This window comes from Marmota flaviventris, chromosome 2, assembly GCF_047511675.1.
Source record: "Marmota flaviventris isolate mMarFla1 chromosome 2, mMarFla1.hap1, whole genome shotgun sequence".
Taxonomy (NCBI): Eukaryota; Metazoa; Chordata; class Mammalia; order Rodentia; family Sciuridae; genus Marmota; species Marmota flaviventris.
In genome coordinates, this window is record NC_092499.1 from 167,995,952 (window position 1) to 168,005,743 (window position 9,792).

Below are 9,792 nucleotides of genomic sequence, written 5' to 3' on the forward strand. Positions count from 1 at the left end.
AAACAGAAAAATATGGTTAATAAAATAAAAGCTGTCATCACAAGTTACAACTGAAGTAATATGTCTCGTTTAGAAGCTAAGAAACCCTCATTGTGTAAAAGTGAACCACTTACAAGTGATACAGTCAGAGCCACACTCTCTGTCCTAAAAGGAGTCTTAACATCTTGCTACGGCCCTTCAGGTAGGCTGAAGCAGCTGCACAACGGCCTGGGAGGTTATGTGTGCACAACATCACAGTCCTCAGCCCTGCTCAGTAACCTGTCAGTCACCCATCCCACATTAAAGATCCTGACAACTTCTGTGCAGAATCATGTGTCCTGCTTCAGTGACTGTGGCTTATTTACAGCCATTCTTTGCTGCAACCTGATTGAAAATGCCAAAAAAACAGATTTGACACCCACCACTGTCATTAAATTAAATAAACATCTTTTGAGTCTCTGCACTAATTATCTCAAGTCAGAGGCCTGTGGTTGTCGAATTCCAGTTGACTTTAGTAGTACTCAGATCCTCCTTTGTTTGGTTCGCAGTATTTTAAGGAGTAAGCCTGCCTGCATGCTCATCAGAAAGGAAGTAGATCACATCAGTGCTTTGATCCTGAGAGCCTTCTTGCTTACAATTCCAGAAAACACAGAAGAACATATCATTTTAGGAAAGAGTATAATTGTACCATTAAAAGGTCAGAAAGTTACAGATTCTACTGTATTACCTGGAATACTTATTGAAATGTCTGAAGCTCAATTAATGAGGATGTTACCTATCAAAAAATCAAGTGCCCTCAAGGTGGCACTCTTTTGTACATCTTTATCTGGAGACTTTTCTGACACTGGAGAGGGAACCCTGGTGGTCAGTTACAGGATGTCTCTTGAAAATGCAGCCCTGGACCAGTTGCTTAACCTAGGAAGGCAACTTATTAGTGACCACGTAGATCTTGTCCTGTGCCAAAAGGTTATACACCCATCTTTGAAACAGTTCCTCAGTATACATCACGTTATTGCCATAGACAGAGTTGGAGTGGCTTTGATGGAACCCCTGAGCAAAGTGACAGGTAAAAAGCACTCTTGACTTTTGCCCCTTAGAGTTAATAAATCATTTGTTTAAACAGAGAGTTTATTGGTTTGTGACACTGTTAACATCTTGAAAAATTGTAGAAGCTGCCAACCTCACAGCATGTTGTGGGTATCATTTCTGACAGCAAAGGTTGTTTCTGGAAAAGATCCCCTGTTGTTCACTTAATAAACATGGAGCTGCTGTGGCCATTTTCTGTGTATTTTCAACCCAAAAGTATACTGCAGAGTCTTTCATAATCTAATTCCCCAATATTCTACAGATAATTGAGAAATTTGACATCATCATAAGGTCTTTCATACTTTACCCAAAATTTTTATACTACTTAACTTGCAAAGCTTTTAAATCATGTTACACTCAGAAGGTAATTTTATAACTGGGATACCACCTTTTCTTCACTTTTATTATAATGCCAATGGATTTCTGTACTTCTGCCCAAATAGTTGTTCCAAGCTGGGTGCAGGAAGGGTGCATGTGTGTACACACACATGTATGTTTTATCTTTAAAGATCAATATTTCCAGCTGAGCTCTTGAGAACCAAGGTCATTTACTCTGAACACTATAGCAGGCCTAGTTCATAGCAGGTGCTCCAGAATGTTTGCTGAACTGGTGGTAATATATGTTACCACCAATTAGGTAAAGAATTATAGTGGGCAGAAGAGTCATTGAGTCTCACAAATTGATCAAATTAAAAGCACTAGTATACCAGGTTCATATTCACCTGTTAGAGCCAAAGAAAAATAAGCTGAAGAGCTCCTGATTCATGCCACTTGTTTCAGTATTGCATTGACATCCTATCAGACAATCATTTAGTTCTGCATTGATTGCAATTCTTTTTGGAGGTGGAGGTCTTACTGTGTTCCCCATTGCTCATCTCAAACCCCTGGGCTCAAGTGATCCAACTCAGCCTCCCATATAGCTGGGACTACAGGTGTGCACCACTGTGCCCAGTCTGCAATTTTTAAGTTACTAAAGCATTGTTAAAGTTAACTATAGTCTTTTGTTACAGATAGTCAAAAAGCAGTATGTATGCCAAGCATTAAATATATCTCTGTTATTTACCTTTGTAAAACTGTCAAATGATCATCAAAGTGAAAAATTATTGAGAATAAATGGAAATAATTCTTTGGAACTCATTGCTGATGTTGTAGGTCAGACTCGTATCCTTAAGTATCTACCAACTGTCCATGATCTGGCAGTTTACAGCTTATGAATATGGGCTATTCTGGCTTATTCAGTGTTTAAAGTATGGGACATTTTCCCATATTTCCACAATATTATAAATGGAGACTCAGTTTCCACACTAGTTCACTGTTGTTTTTTAACTCACATGTACCTAGAACATGGCTTTAAACATTTAATACCATCAGTTTAAGAAAGTTGACCCAAGGGGGTAAATTGCTCAGGGTGCAGTATAATATTCAAATGTTAAACTGGAGTTTTTATTTTTTTAAAAGCTTGGTCTAGTTTTATTATATAAATTTAATTACATCTGGAGATTTTGCAAACATTCAGTACATACTTCTCCCTTAATAACCTTATTTCTATTTGCAATTGTAAAATTTTACTGATTGCCTATGCAGTTGGAAGGATAAAATACTTAAGAACAACAAATTGAAATAAGTTACATTTTAGCATAATTTAAGTAGCTATTTACATAAAAATAGTTACTATGCTGAAATAAAAATCCTATATGTTCCCTAAATAGATACCCAAAGGAATTCAATTTCAGAACTATTTGGATAGTTTAATTCATTTAAGATTGAGGTGTAATGCCTTTAAAAAACATTCACATCACTCTTATTCCAGATTAGTGAGTTCTTTTTTTTATTATTATTATTTTATTATTTATTTATTATTATTTATTATTTTATTATTATTATTAGTTGTTCAAAACATTACATAGTTCTTGACATCATATTTTATACATTTGATTCAAGTGGGTTATGAACTCCCATTTTTACCCCGTATACAGATTGCAGAATCACATCGGTTACACATCCACGTTTTTACATATTGCCATACTAGTGTCTGTTGTATTCTGTTGCCTTTCCTATCCTCTACTATCCCCCCTCCCCTCCCCTCTCTTCCCCTCCCATCTTCTCTCTCTACCCCATCTACTGTAATTTATTTCTCTCCCTTGTTTTTTTTTCCCTTTCCCCTCACTTCCTCTTATATGTAATTTTGTATAACAATGAGGGTCTCCTTCCATTTCCATGCAATTTCCCTTCTCTCTCCCTTTGGTGATCTCTGAATGGGGTTTCAAGGTTCTTGGGCTTTTAAAAATGTATGCAAAATTTTGTGTGCCTGTCTCTGGCAAGAGCACAAAATAAATTCTAACAAATGTTCAAAGAAGTAAGTAAACCAAAAGAACCTTTGCTTTATTTGCATGTCATTTGAATAGATTACTAATATCAGAGGTTTAAGAAGACGCATTTTATTACTTTATCTCAAATTTAATATTTTAAATGATAAGCTTTTGTGGAATTTTTATATTGGCTAGGAATAAGAGTTAATTTATTTACATTTATTAATTTTAAATGGTTATTTGGTCCACCTTTGCTTAGACATTTTGTTTTCTATTCTTTCAAAAAAAAAAAAAAAAAACAGGAACACAACCTATTGGTTCCATAGGCTCCATATCTCCTAGTAGTTATGGAATTGTGAAAGAATTCTGCACTGCAAAATTTGGCTCCAAGCATTTTTTTCATCTTATTCCTAATGAAGCAACTATCTGCAGCTTGCTTCTCTGCAACAGAAATGACACTGCCTGGGATGAGCTGAAAGTAAGTAATAACTTTGAATTTCATATCCAAGGGCTGAGGCAGGGGTGAAATAGTCAGTCAACAGGTTCTCAATAGTTTTTTTCACATTAGTGAGCCATGCTTCTTAATTTTCCCCTCTTCCATAACTTCAGCAGGGTATACAAAGCAAGAACAAAAATGACAGAAGTGGGGGGCTGATTGTGAAGCTCAATTGTTAAATATGTGCTATGTATAAAAAAAAATTTACAAGTAAGCTAATTTAATTGCAGTATTATGGTAGACTTGACACAGGTTGCCATTCCTTATTTCTGCTATTTACAAGAAATTTAAGAAGTCATTGATAGGAAATTTTCTTTTTCTTCCTTTCTTTTTCTTTTCTTTTTTTTTTAATATGATGGTGAGAATTGAATCGAGGGAGCACTCTACCATTGGACTGTATCCCCAGCCCTCACTTTTCCTTAAGAAATTAATTTGAATTGTGTACTCTTTGATGTGAACATATATGAGTAATTCACTTCAAAAGTGAGTTCTTAAGTCAATACTATCATCCACCTCTTAGTAGAGTTTATTATTCTCTGCCAACAATACACATGCAACTTTTATTTAAGGGAAGTGATAAACTCTGATATCAATCACAAGTTTATAAAGTTTTATAAAGATTCATGTTTTATAAAGTTTATAAAGATTCCTTGGTGAATCAAAGTCTGTATGTTTTAAGTACCCACCAGTCTTGCTGACTCAGATGTTTTGAATCCCTATATTTATGAATCCTAATTTAAAGAGATCAATATATATGAAAAAATATTGATCTAACAGTATATTGATCTAATAAAAAAAATTGATGAAAACAGACTTCTGGCTAAAGTAACTTTCTTCAGTCTCAAATCTTTATTATCCCAAAATGTATTCATCACATTACAACCTTGACCAAGCAGATTTCATTGTCAACTGAAATCGGACTCTTGTTAGTCCATGATGTATGTTATATTAAGAGCATGGTTGTATTTCTTCATGGATCTGGTGTGTCTGATTCAGATTTGATTCTTTTTTAGCTCACATGTCAAGCAGCACTGCACGTCTTGCAGTTAACAATCAAGGAACCATGGGCTTTGTTGGGAGGTGGATGTACAGAAACTCATTTGGCTGCATTTATTAGATACAAGGTAAGATTAATAGCCCTTTTAAAATTACCGAATTCTCAGCAACTTGTGTTCTGTGAGATGATAAGCCAAATCACCCTAAAACCATTCGTGCTTAATTATTCAGAAGCCTAACTTAGATATTATGTTTGAGAACCCTTGAGGAAAATAACATTATAAATATGAAATAAGATCTTTATTGCAATGATTATTGCAAATCTAATTCTTTAACAAATTACCCCATTCTTTGAATATTGTTTACATGGACTACATGTTGAAACTAGCATTCTATTTTGGAGACTTCTAATATTAAAGATCTTAACTACCAAAATTCAACACTAATTAATGTTAACAGCTAAAGGGCTGAGAATCCACAAAAATACTTCTGTATCTTCTGGGGCATCAAGGAAAAAACTTAATTTCATTTATTAAGGCATTTCAGATATTATATTTTATTATAGTTTTTATTTTGGTTTCTATATGGTGTGTATTAATTCTTTAATTTTTTATTGGCCTAGGAAACTCCATTTCCTGACAGTTGACAGATAAGTTTAGTGTAACATAGTTGTGAATAATTATTTTATAAGTCCTATCCTACTTTATTTAAAGATGAATACAAAAAGGTATACCTATTTTTAATCAGCTTTTTCATTGCTGTGACCAAAACATCCAACAAGAACAAGGTAGAGGAGGAAATGTTTATTTTGACATTCATGGTTTCAGAGGTCTAAATCCTAAAATGGTTGGCATCGTAGCTCTGGGCCCAAGATTAAGGCAAACACTGTGTTTGAAGGGCTTGTGTGAGTTAGCTGGCCAGGCTTGGATCCCTTAACCTGATTGGTCATAGTAAAATTGCACACTCCCTGTCCTGGAGGAAGGCAGCTCAGGACATGGCAGTCAGGAAGCAGAAAGAGCTTCACTCACCAGAGACAAAATATAAACCCCAAAGGCAAGCCCCCAGTGACCAACATCCTTCAGCCACACCCTACCTGCCTACAGTTACCACCCCATTAATTCATATCAGTGAATTAATGCACTAACTAGAACTCAATCATTTCAGTCTTCTCGCCCTTCTTTCATTGTTTCACACATGAACTTTTGAGGGACACCTAAACCAAAACAATGTGGTCTCCAGATATTGATAGTTGATTGACTGCATCAACCAGAATCACTGAGATGTTCTGCAGAGCTTCCAGTGAGTGATTAGAGTTGGAAAGAGAGTAAACTTTTCTTACAGACATGCCCTTCCCTACACTTCCCCTAGTAACTTAAAATCTATTTGAAGATAAAGCCAATTCATGAAAAGTTATCAAAATGCACATTATAAAAAACAAAATCCATGCCAGTTAGTGATTCTGAGTGGACAATAATTTAATCTGCAAATGGAGCTGAGTAAACTGGACAAAGCGTTTTGGAGGAAGTAAGTATCTTGTTAAGGTTCTGGGGATATGGGGGAAATATGTTCCAAAAAAAGAAGTAGTCACTGTTTTTTAGTAGTAGGGATATATGGACTTTTAAAATCATCATTCAGTTAGTTCACTATTATTTTTCTGTCTTAAGAAATTTCTACAATAATATTTTCAGAATAGTGAAACCAAAAAGCTGATTAAATCTTATTACCTTTTAAGAAAAATTGATGTGAAAATTGTCCGTTCCCAAAATGATGTCTTAGTAATATGTGCATTCTCATTTTAAGCAAATCTCAAACATTCTGATGATATGATAAGTACTTCATTTGGGACATTAGTCTTCAGGAACTTTCCTGAGTGCATAAAAACAAATATAAAACATGTATATGCCTTGACTTTTATATATTACATTAAGGCAATCATTCAGAATAAGCTGGTGGGGTTATTCTTATACATTTATTGTAGTAACAGGACAGGGAGTGTACAATTTTGCTATGACCAATCAGGTTAAGGGATCCAAGCCTAGCCAGCTGACTCACACAAGCCCATTAGAATTGTTGTCCAATCTTGTAGTAAATGAAGGTACATAGTAACTTTATGAATAAGACTTTGATCAAAGTATCTTATTTTTCTGAAATATTTTTATATTAATCACCCTGTATGTGTTCTCAATGGTTTATTACTCTTTAGGCTCGTAATGAACCAGAAAGCATTCTCACAGATGATGGGTGTACTCAAGCAGAACTTCAACTAGTTGCTGAAGCATTTTGCAGTGCTCTCGAGTCTCTTGCTGGCTCTTTAGAGCATGATGGAGGTGAAATTGTCACTGATATGAAGTATGGACACTTTTGGTCAGTTCAGGGAGATTGTCCCTCTGTTGTCAACTGGCCGGATTTACTTTCACGATGTGGTTGTGGATTATACAGTAGCCAGGAAGAACTCAGCTGGTCTTTCTTACGAAGCTCATGCCATCCTTTTGAACCACAATTCTGCCTTCCACATGAAACTGTGGGCCCAGCTAGCAATCTGACTCTGGACTGTTTGACTGCTAAGCTTAGTGGCCTACAGGTGGCTGTAGAGACAGCCAATTTGATTTTAGATCTTTCATATGTCATCGAAGATAAAAACTGATATAAGAGAATCACATATTTATATTATGAGACAAATAAACTTGTCAGATATCAATTAAGAAAAATCCCAAAAAAACAAATGCCAAATGTCTTCTGTGATATAAGGGGGGTGACTCAAAATGGGGTAGGGAGGAAGAGCATGGGAAGAAAATTACCTCCAGATAGGGAAGAGAGGTGGGAGGGAAAGGGAGGGGAAAGGGAATTGCATGGAAGATGGAAGGAGACCCTCATGGTTATAAAAATACATGTATGACGATGTGAGAAAAAAAAAAAAGAATTGTGTCATATTCGATTGGGTAGAGAGAAATGATGGGAAGGGAGGGGAGGGGAAGGGGGGAAAGGAAGGACAGCAGAATAAAATAGACATTATTATTGCTGTGTGTATATATGTGACTACATGACCAATATGATTCTGCAACCTGTACACTCAGAAAAATGAGAAATTATATCCCATCTGATTCAAATGTATGATATCAAGGTCATTGTACTGTCATGTGTAACTAATTAAAACAAATAAAACATTTTAAAAAATATATAAAAAAACAAAACAAAAAACAACAAAAAAAATGCCAAACAAAAAAGAAAAAGAAAAATAGTGAGTGGATTGTTCTCTAAAGGCCTGTTCTGTATATATAGACAAATGACTCATAAAATTATAGACATACTTACTTAAGGTATGATTCTTGATTAGAAATATCACAGAATAATAACAATCTTAAGCATTATTAAAGATGTTGTAGTAATCTTAGGGATTCCACAGGGACTACTGTACATTGTTCCAAATTTTTATTATTATTGTTTTAACATCATTCTAAGAACATACAGAAATAAAAAAATTCCTAATCCTTGTTATAGTTTGTGTATACTTATTATAAATATTTTACAATGAATAGCAATTGCATATGCTTAAAATATAAAATTAAATTATAAAATATCATAAAGCATCCAGTCCATGTAGCTCATTCAAAAGAAGTATTAGGCCAGGTGCAGTGGCACACGCCTGTAAATCCCAATGGCTTGGGAGGCTGAGGCAGAAGGATCAAGAGTTCAAAGCCAGCCTCAACAAAAAGCAAGGCACTAAGCAATTCAGTGAGATCCTGTCTCTAAATAAAATACAAAGTAGGGCCAGGGATGTAGCTCAGTGGTTGAGTGCCCCTGAGTTCAATCTCTGGTACCCCCCCCAAAAAAAAGTGTTAAACTGCACATTTAGTGAAATTTCACTTTTCTCAGTTCCCTTTATCTCAGACTCTGTTATTCAGTGGTTAAGTAATTGAATTAGAAGCTAGTTTGCCTTAAGTTGCTGGTTTGTATTCACAGCTCCACATTTTTGTTATTTTAAGGAAATGTGTGATTAGGGGGAAAAGTCAGTTTATATAATAGCTAAGACTAAAACAACTTTGTAATGTCTTCATGTTTAAAGTGGGAGGAAGAACTGATTTGTTTTTAGAGCAGAGTTTCCCAGCCTTCCTGCTATTGACATTCTAAACCAGATAATTATTATTTCCCCCAGTACTGGAGATTGAACATGGGCCTCACAGGCCTCACATATACTATGCAGGCACTCTCCCACTGAGCTATATCCCTGATCCCTAAATCAGATACTTCTTTAACCTGCAGGGTTGTCCTATGTATTACAGAATGTTTAACAGCACCCCAGCCTCCATTCACTAAATGCCAATATCACACCCAAGTTTAAAACCAAAATGTGTCCAGATATTGCCTAATTTCTCCTGGGAAAGCAAAACTGTCCTTGGCTGAAAACCACTCTTCTAGACTGATACAAAAAGAAAGAAGCAGAGGAGGAGAAGAAAGAGTATCCTACCAAGACTTCAGAAAGCAGCGTAGAGAAAGGAATGGGAGTTATTTCTCTAGTTCAGTCAATGATGCAAAAAAGTAACTAGAACAGCTCCTATATTCAAAGTAGAGACTCTGATATTTCACCAAGGAACGTAATTTGAATTTTAAGCAAATTCAAGGTATATTGATAAAGATGAAATAGAGAATCCAACTAGAAGAATAAATATTTATCCATAACAGATATATTAAACTTAAGAAAACATTTTGAAAATTTGGGGAAAATTAAAAGTCAATGATAAGATCTCTAGCCATAATAAAAGGAAATAGAATTTTTAAGCAACTTCCTCCAATATTATAATCAGAAATAATTTTTATCCTAACCCAAAGAAAAATTTGTGATACAGACTTACAGCAATGCTATATATATTTAAAAAGCAGCTACAACTTAAACTTCATAAAATAGTTTTCTAAAGTTATACTCCTTTT

The 9,792-nt window shown here is 35.0% G+C and overlaps 1 protein-coding gene across 1 annotated transcript; it reads left to right on the forward strand.

Annotated features, from left to right (window-relative positions):
- The first annotated feature begins 60 nt into the window (after window positions 1-60).
- Window positions 61-8,361, forward strand: Mkks (MKKS centrosomal shuttling protein). Its single transcript, XM_027921041.3, has 4 exons — window positions 61-1,045; window positions 3,677-3,852; window positions 4,884-4,994; window positions 7,070-8,361. Exons 1-4 carry the CDS (start codon window positions 61-63, stop codon window positions 7,508-7,510), a joined length of 1,713 nt encoding a protein of 570 aa, XP_027776842.2. The 3' UTR covers window positions 7,511-8,361.
- The last annotated feature ends 1,431 nt before the right edge of the window (window positions 8,362-9,792 follow it).

What these genes read in the sequence shown, in the direction of transcription:
- Mkks (XM_027921041.3), top strand. Translation starts at nt 61, where the DNA reads ATGTCTCGTTTAGAAGCTAAGAAACCCTCATTGTGTAAAAGTGAACCA. An exon ending in ACCCCTGAGCAAAGTGACAG is followed by an intron (nt 1,046 to 3,676) that starts GTAAAAAGCACT and finishes AAAAAAAAACAG; the next exon opens with GAACACAACCTATTGGTTCC. An exon ending in CTGCCTGGGATGAGCTGAAA is followed by an intron (nt 3,853 to 4,883) that starts GTAAGTAATAAC and finishes ATTCTTTTTTAG; the next exon opens with CTCACATGTCAAGCAGCACT.